At 39.1% G+C, this 20,675-nt stretch overlaps 1 protein-coding gene across 1 annotated transcript; it reads left to right on the forward strand.

The window, feature by feature from the left end:
• The first annotated feature begins 1,657 nt into the window (after positions 1-1,657).
• INSIG2 (insulin induced gene 2) lies at positions 1,658-20,440 on the forward strand. The gene is made up of 6 exons (XM_044242607.1): positions 1,658-1,906; positions 7,119-7,500; positions 13,902-14,026; positions 17,199-17,365; positions 17,545-17,644; positions 18,607-20,440. Exons 2-6 carry the CDS (start codon positions 7,257-7,259, stop codon positions 18,646-18,648), a joined length of 678 nt encoding a protein of 225 aa, XP_044098542.1. The 5' UTR covers positions 1,658-1,906; positions 7,119-7,256; the 3' UTR covers positions 18,649-20,440.
• Positions 20,441-20,675: the final 235 nt, after the last annotated feature.

Below are 20,675 nucleotides of genomic sequence, written 5' to 3' on the forward strand. Positions count from 1 at the left end.
TCACAGTTCTTGGTCTTAATTCCTCCTCTACTACATAATATCTATTTTAAAGGGTTTTTTGAGCAGGTGAAATGAAATTAAATTTAGTGCAGTGTATGACACACTGATTGAGAATGTGCTTAATCATGATATTAATACACAACCTCAATGTGTGACCTCTTCCTTCTCAATTGCTACTCCCCAGCGATTCCACCTTCTTTTGAATTCCTGGAATATATCAACCTTTTTCAGCTTTAAATAAATATTTAAACTAAAATAAATGCCTCTATAGGCTAAAATTTTCCATAAGGGTTTTCTTAAAAGTGAATTCTCGTGTTTGAAAAAGACAGCTTAGGGGAGACATAAGCTGGACAAATAGAACTCATACTTACAGAAAGCCTTAATGTCAGGACATTTTTGAGGTTGTTGTCTCTTTTGTAGGTGCTCTTCCCTTTTCCTTTAAAAATTCTTCACCCATCCATATAATCTGCCCAAATCTTATTTTACTGCTTCTCCCTCTCCCTCTACCTCTTTCCCCTGCTTGTGCTCTCTCCCGCTCTCCCTCTCTCAAATAAATAAATAAAATCTTTTAAAAAGAGAGACATTCATAAGCTATAGGAAACATTAGAGAAAACAAGAAAGAGCATATAAATACTTGCCTAGATATATTTTGTTGCAGATTTAATTTAGCCTTTAATTTTGAGAAATAAGTGTATTGCTATAAAGGTTAGAAATATAAAAATCCATCTTACTGTTAACCACTCAAAGGAAGGGGGGGGAAAGGTATTTCACTGACACTTTTATGGGAAGCTCTTAAACAATTATGGTACGCCTAAATTTCACCTAAAACTTTCCTCAAGACCACTATAATCTGATCACATTCATACATAGTACACCTCCCAACAAAGAGGGGGTTATAAGATTCTCTATTTTCTCTACTTTGCTATCGACCTCCAAAGCTCTTCCTGGGAAAACATCTGTCCTCAAACTGTGCTACCTGGTCGAACTTGTGGAACCATTATTAATAAAGACCTTATGAAGTGGTGTGGGATGGAGATGAGCGAAATATCAGTTATGCTTTTATGATTTAGTACAGGACGTGAAAACGTAAAGAGTAAAGCCCAGCGAAAGCACAGATACTCAGAGTCAGCGTCCCTGGCGGGGGATCTGGGCGGCCTGTGCTCCAGAGCCAATTCCTCCTGGAGCAGAGGCACACGCTGAGCGTCACGCCTCCCAGAGAGTGTGCGTGTGTCAGTGCGCGATTCTCTCACACCGCCCACTGGGCTTGGATACTCGTCACAACCCAGGATTGCCTGGTCAGCAAACAACAGCTGACCTAACCACCTCCCACTCTCCAAACAGTCCACGCCTACAAGCAGGAGCTGATTTCGGGCAAACCGGAAGGTCCTTTGCCCCGTCTCGCCCGCTCAACAACCAGCGCGGGTACGAACCGGAAGTTCCTCTGCCCCGATCGTCAGAACGCCTCCTCGTGGACTGCACAGGCGCAGTGGGGCTTCGGCGGAGTTGTGGGAGGGGAGGAGGAAGAGGTGGAGGGGGGCGGGAGCCGGTCCCAGAAGATGGCGGAGGCGGGGGTGAGTTGGGGGTCCCCCTGCGAAGCTCGGGAGCTATGGTGCTGAGGGAAGAGGCCTGAAGAGGGGGATGGCCTTTGGGAAGAGGAACCGCTTGTGTTTTTGCAGGCTAGGAACCCTGCTGGCAGATGCGGGTAGCCAGGACCACAGATGGGGCCTGAAGGGCAAGGGCTCCCGCTTACCTGGTGAAGGGTCGGCGAAGTCCGGAGGCGGACAGCGGGGTCGGGCGGAGGTCATAGGAGAGGCCGAGTCTCCCCGGACAGTGGAAGAGTGTCCGAGCGGAAAGAAGACTGGAGGACGGCGGGAAGGGCGACCCTGGAGATCTGATGAAGCTGGAGGTCGGCGAGCTGTCAACCATAGAGCTGTCAGGATTTGGGAGGCTTGTGGCCAGGGAGACTCAGGTTGGGGAGGTGGATGGATCCAAAAGCGTAGCTTTTGTAGTAAGTTTGGAATCCACAAAAAGGTATGTTGATTATTAGGTTGAGGAGTGGGACTTTGGCATTTGGATTGGAATTGAACACCTTTGGAGTAGGTGTGTGGGTCAGTCCAAAGGGAATACTTGCTGGGATCTAGAAGTCAGTTGGTGATAGTTACTGGGATTTGGGGGCTGCTCAGTGGGGATTGGCAATCTGGAAAAGCAAAGCGGTGTGGATGATAGGGGACGGGGAGGGGGGGTGGGGGAAGTGTGCTAAAACAAGTGATCATAACCCATGCCCTGTTAGTGTTGGAAAAAAGTTTTAAAAGTATGGGATAAGCTTGATAGTCTAGGAAAATATGGAAAATATGTCATGAAGGGCTTCCTGTTTTGTAGGATTAATGAGACATGCTTTAAGAAGGAATCGGTAGACTTGAGCCGTGGGCCACTGGAACTGGCCCATACCAGTATTGCAGTGGAGCAGAGGATTTCAGGGGAAGGCAGCCAAACAGTGGCTAGATTGTGTTTTCCAACTTTGGGGCTTATCCCTGGTTGCCTATCACTGAGTGAAAATGAAGGGATGCCTAACTAATAGGGTCTCCAGGGAAAAAAAATATTAGCCTGTTTTCCATTTTCATTCTTTCACTGCACATTATGTTGACTAGTGTGATTTGTTGTAGTTGTCAGTACATATCTGATACAAAGTTACCATGCAGTGAATCATGTACATTTGGGAAAGAGGTTGATTCTTTTTAAACTGACAACTGTTGCTTTTTCGAATGGTCCACTGCAAAGGGAAGGAGAAAATGCAGTTGAGTAATTTAGAGACTCATTTTCATTGTTATCAAAAAAGTACTCAAATGATAGAGTAACCTTTTTAGTGAATGAGATTTGACATTTAAAAGTAGTAATGGGATGTGAATGCTGTTTGTTTAATGGTTTCTGTGTTTGGGTTTTAATGTAGAAAGGAAATATAAGTGGCATTGTCTTCAAGACAAACATATTTGTCTTTCTAGAAGTTTTAGTGTGCAAAGTCTATGATTCACATTTGTGTGCTTCTATTTTTCATTGATGTGTGTTTTTCCTAATGTTTATGCTTATTCTGTTTTGAGAATACCATTATAATTAAGAGAGCATCTAATGAAAGATGTGAGGTAGTAATTTAGTTTTATTATTTATAGCCTATCTGAACTAAACACCTGAAGAGATAGGGTTCTATAAGGAAGGAAATATACTTCTGTGACTGTTAATCATTGGAGGATGAATGATCTTGTGTGATTTGAGAGGGTGTTGGAATTGATAAAATACACTCGGTTCTTAAGGTTATAGAAAATTTTTTGTTTGTTTTCAAATGCCTATTGCCTAAAAGTTGTTTCAGTTGAAGACATGAACTTTGATTTTCATTCCAAAAGTCTGGAATCACTTGCCACTTTTTTTTTTTAAAGGAATAATATCACCCATTAACAGGCGATCCTATAGCTGGCCTAGTATTTTTTCATTTTTGATGATTTGTTATTGGCCTGTCTAAACTATTTTTCTCTTTGTTTAGTAATGTACTTTATAGAAGTTATAGGTCAGAGCTCAAGAAAGAATAAGGATTTCTTATATACAGTGGGAGATTTTTCTTTGTCAGTTTTTGAAAAAAAAAAAACCACCATTATTTTTGTATTAACATTAGTTGATCAGTATGACTTTAAAAGTTGCCACTTGTGTGACTCATGAATTGTTTTTGTATGGTGTTTGTAGTTGGGACAGTGTGGTGAAATGTGAAGGAACTCTAGAAGGACCCAGAGTGTTGGGGATGTGGGGGGAGAATGCCAGTCCTGGTGCTACCTGATAACAGTGTTATCATCTCAGGAAGTTACTTAACTTACTCTGCTTTGTAAAAATGGGGAAAAACACTTACCTCCCTACCAGGATTATCATTGAAGATCTGTTGAGGTATTGTTCTCTCTAAATAATACCTTTATACCAAAGATTTTTTCCCTAATCAACAAATTATTTCTTGAATAATCTAAATTTTTCAAATATAGATTTTTTTTTAAATTTTGGAGAAGAATCAAATTTATCATTGATACAAGAATAATGTTTAAAGGTATAGGTACATTTTATTTTAAGAAAAAAAAATCAATACTTAACCAGAAAACCAAACTTTACAATAAACAGATTAAGGGCATACTTAATCCCAAGAGCTTTCATTTAAATAACCTACTTCCCTGTTCTGTTACTATAAACAGCATGCTTTTTTAAGGAACTGAACTGTTGTTGCATAGTAGGGATGTGGGAGTAGGGAGTGAGTGGTCTTGTGGAATTTCTTATCTAGTAAAATGATAAAACTGTTAGATCACTGGTTAACTTCTTTTGGATTATGGACTTTTTAAGTACTTGCTATAAACTGTGCAACTGTCCAGAAAAGTGCATATATATACAACTTTTTTGTTTTGTTTTGCATCAGGCTCAAGTATCCCCTGGAACAGATGATCTCTCAGTTCTCTTTTCTTTCTTAAATTTTAGGATACTGTGATTCTAAAGCATTCTTTTATTTTTGTCTCTAGTAATTATATGCTATTATATTACTATATAGTCATAAAAATCAGCTTTTTGGATTTTTAAAATACTATCTTTAAAAAGAGAACTCATTCAAATAAACAGTCTCCAAAACAACATTGTGTTACTTTTAAAGAAAACTTTTGGGGTGAAGTAGGAATCTATAAACAAGCACTGCTAGGAAAGGTTGAATAAAGAGCTATTGTAGAATAACATAAACAAACAACTTAGAAAGTCTCTAGCTTGAGGAAATAGTCTGTGGCAATCTGTGGCCCTGAGTGGGAGGACATTGCCAATCTGGTGGTGTTTGGAAATATTGTAGAAACATTTTTGGTTGTCTCAAATGGGTGAGGGGGCACACACTGGCATTTAGTGGGCACGAGCCAGGGACGTTAAGTGTTTTGCAATGCCTAGGGCAGTTTCACTCAGCAAGGAATTGTCCTGCCAAAAATGCCATTGCCCTCTGACAAACACTGGTGATTGTGAGCTGGGGCCTGGCACAACTGGAAAAAGCTTTTTAAGTTGAAGTTATTAAGCTCTTACAGAAACACAATTTCAACACACCATATCCTTTGCCATTAATTCCCTCTTGGAAAAAAAATCACAGTCATAAAAGAAGGATTTACTAGAGGAATTGGGGCTACTTAAAATGTATGTATACTCTTTGTTCTCGAGTAGCCATTTTAACAGCAGAAGTTGGGGCACCTCGCTGTGTCTACTGGACGTCTGGCAAGTGAAGGGTCTTAGGCAGTATGGTGGCATAAGAGTCTGTAAATTGGCCGTATGATTTTTTTTTTCTTTAAAATACCTTTTCACACCTTGATCTAGTAATTTTGAAGAAAATTTTAAAGCATTTTTGCATTTACTGTCATGATCTCTGTGATATTATATGGTTGCCTACTTACACTGAGGATATATTACAGTTGAGTTAGATTTTCCATGTCTGCCATCTCTTCAGTAACCAAATCCCCTTCCACAAATCCATGTGCCAAAAGAGAAGTCTGAGGAGTTAGGCCAGAATAGGACTCAGGTTTAGAGGGAAGAGGTGGGTTTTGGACTCAGACCTAAGGTAAGATTCCAGTACTGTTACTATGTGTCATGTGATGATAAGCAAGTTGCTAAATCTCTTTGACTTTGATTTCATTTGTAAAATGAGGATGGTAATACTTACCTTTGGATGATTTTGAAGATTAGGGCTAACTGTATGTCCAGGGAGCTGTATCAATAGTCATGATTATGGTGATGATGAAAAGTTCTGTAGCAACTGAATACCTGGCATGCTTATTTGCTGGATTGCACAGTAAGGAAGAGTCTGCAGGACCAGAACAGGAAGAGATGGGTTCTAGACGTTTTCAGTTGGTGTGTAGAATGTATTTGTCCATGAATCAGCGATAAGATGTACTGTTTTCTGTAGTCCTCTAAGCTGCAGAGCTCAGTCATGCTGTAGACTAAGTTAGGTTTGTGAGGACTAGCTTGAGGACAGACATCCCACTGTGAGTGTTGGGCACAGAGCTTTGGATGTGACAGAGGTTCAGTAAAACAAAACAAAACAAAACAAACAAAAAAACCCAGTCTGTTGTCTGTGTTTAGCACATGGAACTGATTGGCTGTGACACGGCTTACTAGTACTCGCAAATGTTCTCATTTTCATACAGATTATTTCTAAAGTCGGCTCCCCTCTCTCCAAACCTCAGTTTACACATGGGTCTTGTGTTCACAGAAAGCATCAGATGTTCTTTGTCTTAACCAGTTGCACACAAGAGACCACTTTCCCTGGCTTTTAGGAGCCATGTGGCCAAAACTCCTTAGTCTGGGCATGAGGTTACTCTATATTTTCTTAGCTTCCTTTCTTCTGCTTCCTAGTGCAACTCTTTCACAGTAGCTTTGTGGTTGCAACAGAGGGCTACTGGGTCCAGGCAGGGGTGGGACACAGCTGTGGCCCTGCAGAGAGAAGGTCTGCTTTCTGTGCTTGGTTTATGTATAGGTAAGTGGGCGGCAGTCTGTGTTTTCTAAGATGCTTTTGTGCAAAAGTCAAATATACAGCCTGTAAACATGAAAACAGTGACCTCCATGGAGGTCATCCTTATGAGCAAGTCACATTTTATTGTGAGCAGTACAGAATTTTCAGTTAGAATATGTTGATTTTCTGTATAAATTCATTTTTTTTTTTTATAAAGCATAAAGATTTTTACCTAAATCTGCAGGCCCATCTGTTCTGGGTTGGAAATTTAGGTAGAAGAAACAGAAACTTGGATTTTAATCTTCCAGATTCTGGTAGAACTATCGCAGGTAACCTGCTCTGCATTTCTCTGAAGCAGAACAAGCTGTTTTTATTATTATTCTAACCTTTGAGCTTCGCAGGTCACTTATTCTGTCTTAGTATATATAACTATAACACTTTTTTATTATACCATGCCTATAAGAATGCTTTTCAAACCACTTCTTATTCAGTAAATACTAATTTAAATAAATACGTAAGCTTGTCATTTCATTATTTGTACTTTGAAATTAATTAGTATTGAAATCAGAAAAATTGTATGATCATTTATTAGATAAACATTGATTTCTTTTCTTCTTATCTCTTGCAGGATTTCTGGTAGGTCCTCTTTTAGGATAAGATGCTGTAACTGTTGAAACGCCAGTCTGCGCTGATTCACAGACAGTTGGCTTTTCAGCTGGGAAGCCTTTTTCTCCCCGCCTTGCTGGTTTACTGAACTGATGAAACCATGGCAGAAGGAGAGACAGAATCACCTGGGCCCAAAAAGCGCGGCCCCTACATTTCATCTGTCACGAGCAGGAGTGTGAACTTGATGATTCGTGGAGTGGTACTATTTTTTATTGGAGTATTTCTTGCCTTAGTGTTAAATTTACTTCAGATTCAGAGAAATGTGACGCTCTTTCCACCTGACGTGATCGCCAGCATCTTTTCTTCAGCGTGGTGGGTACCGCCGTGCTGTGGCACAGCCTCAGGTATGTGTAGGCTGCTTCTGTAATGCTTAGAAAGAAAGGAGGCCGCATGCATGTGGATGTTGTCTGGGCAGTACTTGTTTTTCAGCTTTGATTTCAATGCGGGACAGTGGACCTGTTTTAAATGAGCAGTTTGATGCGTTGAGGCAAATTCACACAGTGGTGTTATCAATCACCACAATCCTGCTGTGGTACATTTCCATGACCCACAGATTCTCTTGTGCTCTCCTGCTGTCCATTCCCTACCCCCAGCCTCAGGCTTCCACTTATCTTTCTGTTTCTGTCCCTACGTTATTTTTGCCTGTTTGCCATGTAATATAAATGGAATCACAGTGTAGATACTCTTGTGTCTGATTTCTGTCTGACCTATGAACTTTAACAATTTAATCTTAAAAGAATCTTACTTCCCTTTGGGATGAGGCTCTTAACTTCTTAATTTTGTCTTTTCTTCAACCCACCTCATATTAATCCTTTTTTAAAAATAATTTTTTAAAAAAGATTTTATTTATTTATTTGACAGAGATCACAAGTAGGCAGAGAAAGAGGGAAAGCAGGCTCCCTGCTGAGCAGAGAGTCTGATGTGGGGCTCGATCCCAGGACCCTGAGATCATGACCTGAGCCGAAGGCAGCGGCTTAACCCACTGAGCCACCCAGGCACTCCAGTTCTTACTCTGAGTTATTTTGATGATCATTGTCACTGTGGTTTTAAGGCTTAGACCTGTGTGTTATGGTCTTGTTTTTGAAGTACATGACAACTTGAGAGATGGAGTAGTGTTATGCAAGTTTAAAGCTTCATGTTGTTATTTTTTAGATTTTTGTACCTGTTTTTTTTCTTGGTATCTTGTTTTCAGATATGGTTTAAGGATAATGAATACTTAAAGAGATTAATAAGGTGGATTCTCTTTGCTTACAGTCATTAGCCTATTTCAGTAGTTACTTTAGTTCTTTCTTGGTGGACAGTGTGTGAGGGATAAAGTGGAGCATTTCAGAAAGCCTACTTCATGCAGAGCTTCCATAATTGATGCTCTTTAGCTTTTTCTACTGACTGAGACCAATAGATTAATAAAATTTTATAAAAGAAAGTATTAGAAGGAAGCCATCATTGTGTGGTAGAAGAAAAATATGATTGAGGGAGAAAATTGCTTTTTGGAATGTCCATTTGGTGTCTCATACTTAAAATACACCAATACCTTGCAGTAAAATGTACTCTTGACTTCCATCCTTGAGCTGGAGGTTGAAGGGGGGGGAGTTAGGTGTGAGATGTTTTAGAATGACTTGTGGAATCTGCTGGACAGTTGCATGGATGGAGAGGCATGTTGTGGTAAGGTTTCAGTGTGGTTTATGTGTCAGTGTCTCTATCACAATATTCACATTAAAAGTTTATAAAGGCAGTGATTCGTAATTTCCCCAGGGTTATTACATTTTCTGAGACACTAAACAAACTCATCCAAATAGAATAGAAAGCATAAATTATATTTTATCATTCTCTGCTGTGTTTACTAGTCCTCATGTATTTTCTTTTATTTCATCTAAACTAAAAAGAGAAAACCTAAGTTTTCCCATCGTCTTTTTCTTTTCTTCTTTTTTTTTTAAGATTTTATTTATTTATTTTACAGAGATCACAAGTAGGCAGAGAGGCAGGTAGAGAGAGAAGGGGAAGCAGGTTCCCTGCTGAGGAGAGAGCTTGATGCAGGGCTCAATCCCTGGACCCTGGGATCATGACCTGAGCTGAAGGCAGAGGCTTTAGCCCACTGAATCACCCAGGTGCCCCACCCATCATCTTTTTCTAGTTTGTTTATTTTCTCGCATGGTATAGCTGCTCTCTGGCTACCAATTGAAGCTTGTTGGGATTTGGAAGAACATGACTTTTCAGAATAGACAAAGGACGTCAAGGGAGGGAAACTTACTTACTGACTGCCTCCTAATGTGCTAGGCACATCCCTTAACCCCAGGGATCTGTAGGGCAACTTTGGGAGTGAGATTTTGGCATTGTGCCTACTTTGGGGAATGAGGAACCTGATAGGAAGAGAGGATGTCATTGAGCCCAGGGTCTCAGAGCTGGTGAATGGTGCAGCTGGCTCCAGCATTCCAGGCTGGAGGAGGGGAAAGAGGAAGCTACTCACACTTCCTCTTGACTCAGGGTAAGCTTGTAGACGAAGTGCCAGGCTTTGATGGAACCTGCTGTTGTGTGTTGGGCTTTTGTGGCTGGGGCAGGAGAACAGGTTTCTTTGTACTAGGAGGTTTCTTTGTACCACCATTAAGGAGAGGACCAGGGGTTGTGTCTGTCCCTGTGACATGGGCACTTTTGCCACAAACTCATATTTAGGAAGGACAATTCCAAATGTTAATGCCACATTTCAGTTACTTTGTCCCTGCTTTCCTTCCTTTTCCCAGCCACTAGGTTTGTCACACTTACAAACCTAACTTCATACTTCCCCACTTAGGGGATTTACACTTAAGTGTTTCTCCCGAAAGCAGTGCATTCCATGAGGTATGTGGGTACACGGAGGTACAGAGGCATTTGGAAATCTAGATTCTAGTTAACTCTGCTACTGATTTTGTTGGGTGAGTCATGGCATTTAGTAGATGAGAGTGAAGATACCAGTTTTGTGAACATTACTGAAGGTAGAAAATGGATTCTTGCACCTCCTGCCCCCAGTTTTGGGGAAAATGTCAAGGAAATAAGAAGTCAATGATATAAGAAACACAGTGTGTACATGTTTACATGTGTTTGAAGTATATATATGTTTTTGTGTACATGTGCTAGTATGCATTTTCAAAAATTTCTAGGCTTTTACCATCTTAAGTCAGAAAAATTGATAATTGTCCTTTGTTTTTCCTGTCCAACTAATATTCATAGACAGAGCAGCTAGCTACCTTCTGGAGATTCTCCAGAATCACCACTTTCTACATGCAAACAGAAGGGTCCCTGGCTATCTGCTATCTTCCCCTATAGCACCTACTGCTGAAAAATTAGCAGTGCTTCTGGAGGGACACCCAGTAGAGAACTCTGGTCTATTTCCTTTGATTTCATTTTCTTTTTCTTAGTTCTCTATTTTTAATTTAATAATGGCTGGTGTTTCAAGTTGATTAACTTCTCAGTATGTGCAGCGATTAGAATCAGAGTTAGAAACCTCTTGAACGTTAGGGGGCCTGCAAAGGAATCCTTCCGAGGAAAGAATGGAGGAAAAAGATAACTATCATTGTGTGGGTAAAGTAACTAGGGAAATTGATTTGAAAATTGCAAGTAACCAAATTATATTCATACCTGTGAAGCTAATATCTAACAAAGAAAAAACAGATCTTTTCAGTTTAGCCCAGCAGTCATTTACCCAGTTCCTGGAGAGCCCTGAAAGTTTCCTCCTGCTCTCACATCTCCAGGTTTCCAAGTTTCCATGTTTCCTCTGTCTCTTGGTCCAGACCCTCTACTGCTCTGATGGGAATTTTCAGTTTTTCTTTTTCTGCTTCTAATTTTTCACTCTGACCACCCGCCAATCCCTTCTCTCCATCATGTGTGGTACACTTAGCACTGTAAGAGTGAGCAGCCTTTAGTCTGCTACAAATGCAATGGAATTATTTCTTGATTCCCCAGTGTCTACAGGGTAGTTTCTATGATACGACCCTTGCCAACTTTGTCTTCTTCAGAGTCTTTCTGAAGCTCCCTTTTTGCCTAAAGCTTAACAATTTTCAGGTGACAGTGGGTATTTTCATTGTCCATACTTTTCCCCAGACTTTTCCCTTGGATTAGAAAGCTCTTTCCATGCCACTGACGTGCTGCACTCGGCTCCTCCCTCAGGGGCCACCTTTTCTGTGAAGCTTTCCCAACACTCCAGCACCCTGCCTCCCCTCAGCAGAAGAAGACTGGGCCCCCACTAGGCCCTGTCAGTACCACCCCTAACATATTACTGTATTGCATTGTTTCTGTGCTCACTTTGGGACTGGGATCACGTCTTACTCTTTTTTTCTTTTAAAATCCCTGGCAGATAGCAAGAACTGGATATACTATAGGAATTTAGGTATTTATTGAATGAAACATTGTGTATCTTGTCGTAGTTTTCCGTGAAAGTCTATCTCCTTCAGTGGCTTCGTTTTTCCCCACCCTTTCTTGAAAAACATTTGATTTAACTGTTCCTCTTAGTGCATCACTGAATTAAAAACAGTACCCCAAAAATGTGATGACTTAATATTGATGTTTTGCAAACTTCTTCTGCTTTTGTCTTGGTACGCTGTAACAGGTTGCTGGGAAGTAAATCTATCCCAAGAGATGTTATTTTGCATCAGAGAGCCCTTCAATTAAGCAGGACAGTGTTTGCATATCATGTTATACAGGCATGATTTTAACAATCTCTTGTTAAAATAAAAAAGTCAGAAGGAGGAGAAAAGAAGCCCAGACATCCTTCTGCTGAACTCGCAAACAGTGGGGTCTCACTGTGCTATAGACGCTGCTATCAGACTCTGCCATGCCTTTATTTAAAGGGAAGGAAGAAGACATTTAATGGAAAGTGACAAGCTTCCTCGAATTCTTCTTCTCAGTGAGCAACCGAGAACCATGCATACTCAATGGATTTGATTTTTATTGGCAAATCCCAAGGTTGGCAGCGTGGCAGTTTAAATTCCTTTTTGTGTTTTTGCTTTCTCTCCTCAGTTGTCTCTCACTTGTGAGTCTGACATCACATGCATACAAATCTAGTCAATTTTACTTATTTATATCTTTGCACACACGTCAGTATTCTCTATGTGATAATTCTTTACCTATGGCATCAGCTGCTGAGGAAAATTGACTTGGAATGCCTGATCTTAGTTGATTTTAGTCAGCAACAGGCAAAGGGAGGAGAGAGAGGGAGAGAGAGAGTGAGGAATGACATGAGCTGTTAGTTTCATGACCCCTTGAGAGGAAAAAAAAAAAAAGGTAATACTCATTTCGATGTATTTCAACTGTTAGGCATGCTTGTTGCCATTTTAATTTTGTAGGAATTTGGAAATGCTGTCAGTTAATCTCCCAGGATTTTAGAGTCAAGCCTTTTAAATAGGAATATGATATGCAAGTTTTAAATTTACTAATAGTTGTTGGAGGTCCACATTGCTGAAATTTGTTGTTAATCTCTTGATGGTCTATGAACCATCTCTACTCAGCAAAAGCCTAACTCAGAAGAGCACTTTCAGATTTGTGGATTAGAGCATGCATATGTCATTGCAGCTGCTCACCCCCAGATGGAGGGGTGACTGTGTGACCTCTTTTTAATATTGCTCCATTGGTCTGCTAGCCTGTGATTTTTGAAATTAATTGATTTCTCTTTTTCCTTAAAGATTGAATGTGTCTTTTGTAAGATCTAGCCAATACCAGGCCAGGTGGGGGGGTGGTTCCTGATCCTCAGGCACTCAAGATTTTGGTACAGTAATTTCAAGATACATCATAGGTAGCACTGGACATCAGTTGTGTCTTTATTACTTGATGGCAACATGGCCATTCTGTTTTTAGGGAAATGAGCAAGTCAAGGCTGCTTAGCTATTTCCCATTAAATTTAATCTGTAGAAGTGCATTTTCCTTATAACTTGTTGAAGAATGTTTTGGTTCATTAAGGCCTCTTTTTAGTGACTAACTTTACATATAAAATCTCTTCCCATAAATGAATAAAATGTTGACGTTTGACAAGTACTTTAGTTAAAAATTGGGCGTGAATATTTGGAGTCTCAATCATAGACATTTTGTATACAGTTTTTCATAATTATATGGTTAACCTTCAAGATGTTCTTTCCAAAACTGAGAAATGTACTAAAATGACTTCTCACCTTTAAGAAGGAATTTAAATTTTAACTGAAAATGTACAGTTCTTATAGAGAACTCTATAGAGGGGAACGTCAGGACACAGCCCTGGGCACAGGAGACAAGCTGGAGGCACTAGAGTAATCTGTAGACCAGGACATCCGTAGCCATCGGAACAAACACTATGTGTGGGGTGACCTTACTGTATGCATTTATGCTTCCAGCTTCTCTTTGGACAGTTTGTGTGGCATTTTATAACATGCTTCTTGGTTATGTACTTCAGAGAGAACATTGCTTAGCTGCCAGCTGGTCTGATGTTTTCAGATCTCAGCGATAGGAGTAGTAGAGAAGAAGCATGCAGCATCTAGTGCAAACTGCTAAATCATGACTCATACAGTGAAGTAGTGCTCTGCAATTATAATTTGGAATACTGTTGTAATCATTTACAGTGATTTCTGCAGTGGTGCCCCCCCCCTTTGGGGAGGTAAGTTTAAAAATATCAGTGATTGATGTTAAGCAACTTGGAGAGCTTTTGAAACAATCTTTCAAATGCTTGTGGGGGTTGTAGTGACTCTTTTAGCTTAAGTTTTGCCAGTATAGCATTGGAGATGACTTAATTTTTTTCTCCTTCTTTCCACAGCTGTGATTGGATTATTATACCCCTGCATTGACAGGCATCTAGGAGAACCACATAAATTTAAAAGAGAGTGGTCCAGTGTGATGCGGTGCGTAGCCGTCTTTGTTGGTATAAATCATGCCAGCGCTGTATCCTTTCCGCTGTAACGAAATGCATAATCACAAAGCAGTTCCAACAAACCAAAGGTTAAACAGTCCCTTGCAACTTCACCGTTGTCAAGTTGTGATATGTCCCCTTTGTCATAAAAAGAACATGTGCTATGTTGTTGAAACATCACGGTAGCAGCCGTGCAGTTAATGGTTTGGGTATGGCCTTTTATTTAAACCCCCGTGTTTGAGGACCACTGAACAACCTGGCACGTTTAAACATTTTGCGTGTTCTTCTTGAACTAGGTTACATAATTCTGTGTAGTTTTGCTAACTCTTGGATTGAAACAGATACATTTTCAAAGGATTTCTTCCCTCTCTCTCTTCGTTTAAGACTTGCCAGTGAGGACACGTAGTGGCTTCAGGATGCTGGCTGTTTTTTTATTTGTTTTTAATGTACGGAATCTGTAATTTTTTCCAAGAAAAGACTCATCCGCTGGTTTTAATCAATGCCAGCAAACCACATAAATGTTCTTAAAGGTGTCGTAAGTGGAAATGTTCAGCTTAGCCTTTGGCCAAAAAGAACATTTGTCCCTAAGGTACATATATTTAAAGTCTGATCATTTATGGATTCTGACATTTTATTTCGTGATCAGAGTGTTTTTTTGAGAATCCCAGCTGGAAAGGTAAAGTAGCCTCTATTTCCCTTCTTCCCCGTCTTTTCCCTGATACCACAGAGAAAAAAAAGTCCACCCCAGAATAAAAGTTTTTGCTCTTGTAAGACTTTCATCCTGTCATCCTCCCCACTGCCTCTCCTCTCCTCTCCCGCCCCTGACTTTCCTTTGTAGAAGAGAGCCTGAGACTGGCTAGTGCAGTCTTCCCTCTTCTAGAAGATATGGCTCAGAGAGTGGAAGGGGCAGGAGCTTTGATGCTGGGAAGAGCATGCAGTGCAGGTCAGGCTGCCTAGGGTTCCCTTGTGTGGCTCTGCACTGGGCTCATGGCTGGTGGTTAGCTGGAGAGAGGGTGGGGCACATGGTGGATGGATTCCTGTGTCTTTCATAGGAAATACTGAGCTGTTTTGGAGAAGCTTGAGTGGGGGAACAAGGGCAAGTGGCAAGGTCCTCCATTCTGCAAACACATTTGCCTTTTTTTTCTCCAGTTGTGATAGCCCTTGGGGATTTGTAAATTTGGAAGCCCCTCAGTGGTGGTTACTAGTTTGGCTTTCCATTTCCATTTGTATTAAAGAATTTCCCAACAAGTTTAGCTTGGAGGAATCTTTGAGATTTAGGATTTTATAACAAACAGATCTAGTGGTGGGGAGTGCTTAAGAAGATAGACTCATAAAATATTGTATCTAGAGGAAAACTTAGAAATCACCCAGTTACACATTTTCTTTATAAAGATAACAAGACAAATGAAAGCTAAGAGTTAGGTACTTTGCCAAGGTGCTCGTCCTGCAAGGCTGGGACAGAGGTGAGATCAGACCACAGAGATCCTGGCTTGAGTCTAGAAAGGGCTCCTTCCCTCATTCAGGAGCCCCCTAAGCATGTAAATCCCTCCCAACTGGTGGATTAGACCATTCTATCACAGATGTTTCAGGTGTTTTTAAATAGAGAAATTTAGATAGTCTTTTCTGGAATTTAAAAACCTTTATATATCTAATTTAAGTTTTTTTGCTTTGGTCATTCTTTTCTTTCTCTGTCAATGAAATACTTGAATATAGTGATTTCTTTTTTACTGTTCTGTCCACCATTGAAGCAAAATCCAAAATGTCTGCAAAATTTATCACATAGACTTAATAATATTAGGTTCCTTAGACCAGAGAAAATCCCATGGTACTATTTTTCAGGTAGAAGTATTTTACCTATTTACCCTAGAAACCTTATTTTCCTTTGATTCTTAATAAAGTTTGTTTAGTTATCAGATAGAACTCAGTGAATATCAATTATAAGAATGTTTATTGCATAGGAAAATCAGAGCATATAACCTTTCCTTTGGAGTGTTAGGTATAATGCCTGCAAAAGAATAAGAAAAGCTTTTGCAGAAAGCATACCATAAACTGTAGGGTTTTTTTATTTTTTTATTTTGGTAAATCAACCTAATCAGGAAATGACCTTGAGAGAATGGCCAAAGATGGCCCTCAGATGCTAAGAAGTACATGAAGTGGGTGTTGGAGATAGGGGTGGGGGTGGGTGGTAAGTACAGGATGTTAAAGGAAGTGGGAAGTAGTTTTATATGCATTTTTTGAACTTCTCCTCTCTTCTCTGTAGTGGCAGCATGGCCAGTTAGTTTGGTTGAGCTATCTAGCCCCCCCTGGGGAGCCGGATATAGAGCCAAGATGTGGCCTTTGGGACATAGATAATGCCCTTTTAATGATACTTGAAATTAATTCCTTTAGTGTAATCCTCTAGCAAAGAAATGAGAAAATTGAATTTGTAAAGCTTCGTTTTGCCCAGAGATTTTGGAGTAGAAAAGGGCTGCACATTTGTGAATAGATGCTTAAGTAAGTGACGGAAATAAAATATCATTTGAGCAAACTGTCCTATACCAGAAAGTCTCAGGCACCAAAATAGCTTGGCAGGTTGCAAGATAATGTTCACTTCAAGGCTTTATCCTCAACAAATTAAAACTAGAACAGTTGACATAATAGAAAGGGATACTGTGTCCTTGGTCCTCTTGTTTCTGAACTGCATTATTATAAAATGTGTCTGTCAGTAAATCATATAAAGAATGTGGTACCCTGTTAAATAGCTGTCAACTCTTCTATTTTCAAGTTCTTGTATGATTCGTAAGTAATTCTGAACCTGTTTGAGAAGTAATATTGGTTTCTTTTTTAGCAAAAGTGTGTTCTTTTAGCAATACTTGTGTTCCGAGACTTCTGGTTACATTTTTAGCAAAGAAAGCATTTCTCATGTAATGGGTCTGATCTTGTAATTGTGAATGTAGACAGAAGGCTTTTTGGGGGTGGGTTGTGGGGGAAATACAAGTAGGTGGGATCTGTTAATGAAATATCATTCTCTCTGTGTATCTTTAGTAAATATCGCAGACAGTTTTAATCTCACCGAGTGTCCTGCATTGTATGGAAAGACTGAACTCACTCTAGAATAAGCAATCAGTTCCTGTCTCAGCAGTAACATCTTATTTTAGAAAAATGAACAGTTGGTATTATTTGGTGACAAGTTTTAAGAAGATGACTCTTTAACACTGATCTCAGAAAGTGGATTTTGATAACAACATACAGTTGTCTCTCACACTGGCTGCCCTCTCCATTGGACTATGGTGGACGTTTGATAGATCTAGAAGTGGTTTTGGCCTTGGAGTAGGAATTGCTTTCTTGGCAACCTTGGTCACTCAACTGCTAGTCTATAATGGTGTTTATCAGTAAGTATTCTTTTTGGTGCTTGTTTGCTAAAAGAAATAAACAATTGATTCCAGAATTGAGATTTTAGAATTGGGTTAGCCACTTTAATGTACAGAGTAACTTATTTCCATTGTAATTTTCTTTATATGTATCACTGTACTTCCTGGTTGGGTTGTTAAAAACATTTCTGTTATTCTAGATACACATCTCCAGATTTTCTCTATGTTCGTTCTTGGTTACCATGTATATTTTTTGCTGGAGGCATAACAATGGGAAACATTGGTCGACAACTGGCAATGGTAAGCTGATGCTTATTATTTCATCCGTTACTGAGTTGTAAAACAAGTTTTCTCCACGCCAAGCATACTGAGAGTCAAAGGAACCCCTGGATAGAAAGGCTAAAAGGTGTTACGGATAAGGTGATAGGATTTAACCTCTAATTTTTTTTAACTAGTCTATAGTCTATCACAGAGAGACAGTTTTTAAAAGTGAAAATCAGCCTTACTAATAACTATGTTGCTTCAGTAGATATAGATTAGGACTATCTCTGGCAAATCAAGATGTTTGAACATTTTAGTTAAGAAGAAAAAAGACGCTGTTGGTCATGCCTGTAGTGAATGGGAGGAGTCAAGGAGCTGCATTTGGAGGCCAGAGCAGTTGCATGGATAAGTGCTCTCTGTGTCATTGTAGCTGCTGGGAGAACTGAGTGGCTTGGGTGGCTGTCTTTTTAATAGTCTGGCCATCCAATTATCTTAAGCCCATTAGTTTCCTTTATCTTGAATTGTGGGTGAACATTTGTAGCTGTACTTCTAAAATACTGTCTTGACCAGAAGATTTTGCTAATGTAATAGTCTTCTCCCCCTTGATTTTATAAAGTGATTTGAAAAAAATATTACCTGAATTCACTGTATAGTCCTGCTCTTAAGTTCATGACCTTTCCTTTGCTGATTCGCCTTACCAAGCACTCAGAGAAACCCGTTTGCCTCCCTTCGCGTTATAGGATTGATCTGAATCATACTGTTATCATTTACGTGTGATGCAGAAACCTTGTTTTTTGCCTGCGTTTGCTATGTCTCTTTCACTTCTTGACTGTGAGCTTTCTTTTTCCCATCACATTTGTCATTTGCTTCTAATCCTTGAATAACTCTCAGATTCTTTGACAAATAAAGTGGGCATATGTTAATAAAGTATTAATTTCTAGTCTGTATGGAAATTGCTATTCAAAATACACCTTAATCTGTTAACCTTTTAATTTTTACAGTATGAATGTAAAGTTATCGCAGAAAAATCTCATCAGGAATGAAGAAGACAAAAATGTATCTTCTATACAGAAAAACAGGATGAAAAGGGCACGTAAATGATCGCTATATCAACCAAGCTTCGGACTGTAAAATTGCCAGGATGCAGTTTTTCCCTTGATTGGTGTATATATTTGTGTGTATGTGTGTGTGTGTATGTGTGTGTATAGATATATACGTATATACACACACACATACACACACTTCCACACATATACATGCACATACGCATGTATTACTGCAATCTGTGATTGCTTCATCTGTAAATCAGTTACAAACCTTGATGTATTTGACTTAAATAACTATAAAATATATGCACTACATTAAACAGCGTGTTCATTAATAGATGAAATTTTTTAATTAATTTTTTAAACATACCATATATTGTATCACAATGTTGATGTGCCAAAATATTCTGTTAGTGTCATGCAGAGTATAAGAATGCTTGAACAGTTTATAAACTTAGTGAAATAAAATAAGAGGAAAGCCAAAAAAAAGAAAGAAAAAGAAAAATGGAAAGCTGGTATATTCTCTTCTGCTTATGTTGTGCCTTTTCATTTTTCTCATCACAGCAGTATGAGTTATGGGTCCCCTGATGGGTGGCTAGTTTCTATTTTAATGTTGTCTCAGAGAGCGTGGGTGTTTTAATTGGTAATGAAAATGAACTTCCATAGAACATTTTAAAACCTGCATTACTGGAGAGCATCCAAAAAAGAAATTCTGCTGGAGGTAAAAGTGATGAGCAGGAGAGGGTTATCAGCATTAAATTGTTTTAAGTCTAAGTCTGCAAGGCTATATGTAATTAAAAGAAGGCACCATTGGGAAATTTAGCTAGAATAAATATGTTATAGAAATACCAAAATGACCTTTGCAGTGCCACAAAGTGTGAAATGATGTTGTCATTTGCAGTACAGTAACTCATTGCTTTTGCACATGGAACACCCAAGAAACCCTAAACAGATCAAAATGAAGTTTCTAATTCTCTTGGGTTCTGTAATCTGTTGGGTTCTGTGAAGCAAACCACATTAGCTTGGCTGGGTCATGTGACTGACAGTCAGTGGAATGCCATCTGGGGAATGGATGAGCATATCACTTCTTTTATATTCATATGTCCATGAGTGAACAGTTCAAGCCTGTTCCAGAATGTCCTGAGATGGCATATACCATGCATGTTAAAGATTTCAATAGCAATTTTGTGCATATCTTTCCAACAACGGGAACCATTTAAGTGTGGTTTAAACATATTTTTAGTTAACTTTTTCCTCAGTTTTTACTTTTGAAATTGATGACAATTGTCTGATACACAGGGGTGGAACTTTCTCCTTACTTTGGGTTTGTGTGTGTGTCCGTGTGTGTGTGTGTGTGTGTATGTGTGTGTGTGTGTGTGATTGAGTGAGAGAGAATGTACATGTAGAAATGTATGTGCATGTGCCCATGCTCTCGTAATGTGTCAACTAGATACTGTTTAATTTGGGGGTTTAAAACCATTGCTGTCAGACTGAGATCTCATATGCCAAACTTTAATCTGCTTTTACATTTTATGGCTGAAAGTATAAAGATCCTAAAAGGATTTCATATTGAATATATGTATACAATCTTAACTATAGTGGTGGTAAACATACTACTATAATTTATTATTCTATCTTCCAGATAATGTTATTCATTTAGAACAAATAAGGTATATTTTTAGAATCAACTTTGTAAGCACTATAAATCTTTAATAAGTTATAAGGTCTATGATGTGTTTACTTTGAAAATTGCTGTTAAAAGCAAGATGTATTAAATACATAATTATCATCTTGGTTAAGAGTCATTTTTTTCTTCCTCGTGCTAAATCTTAGAATCTAATACTGAGAATTAATTTAATAAAATTAACATGTATGATTGAATTTGCTAAGAAATAATGAAAGGAAACCAAGTCTAATATTACAGGAATTGAATGGCTATCACTTGGGAATTCTCAAGATTATTTTCAGATCATCTAGAAAACAAGATATTAGTGGCAAAAATAAAATTGTTTTGATATTTTGAT

The sequence above is a fragment of the Neovison vison genome, chromosome 3 (genome assembly GCF_020171115.1).
Source record: "Neovison vison isolate M4711 chromosome 3, ASM_NN_V1, whole genome shotgun sequence".
Classification (NCBI taxonomy): Eukaryota; Metazoa; Chordata; class Mammalia; order Carnivora; family Mustelidae; genus Neogale; species Neogale vison.

Bases quoted from the DNA above. Each gene is read 5' to 3' on its own strand.
- INSIG2 (XM_044242607.1), top strand. From the start codon at position 7,257: ATGGCAGAAGGAGAGACAGAATCACCTGGGCCCAAAAAGCGCGGCCCC. The intron at 14,027-17,198 runs GTATCCTTTCCG...CACTGATCTCAG, and splicing joins GTATAAATCATGCCAGCGCT to AAAGTGGATTTTGATAACAA. The intron at 17,645-18,606 runs GTAAGCTGATGC...TAATTTTTACAG, and splicing joins TTGGTCGACAACTGGCAATG to TATGAATGTAAAGTTATCGC.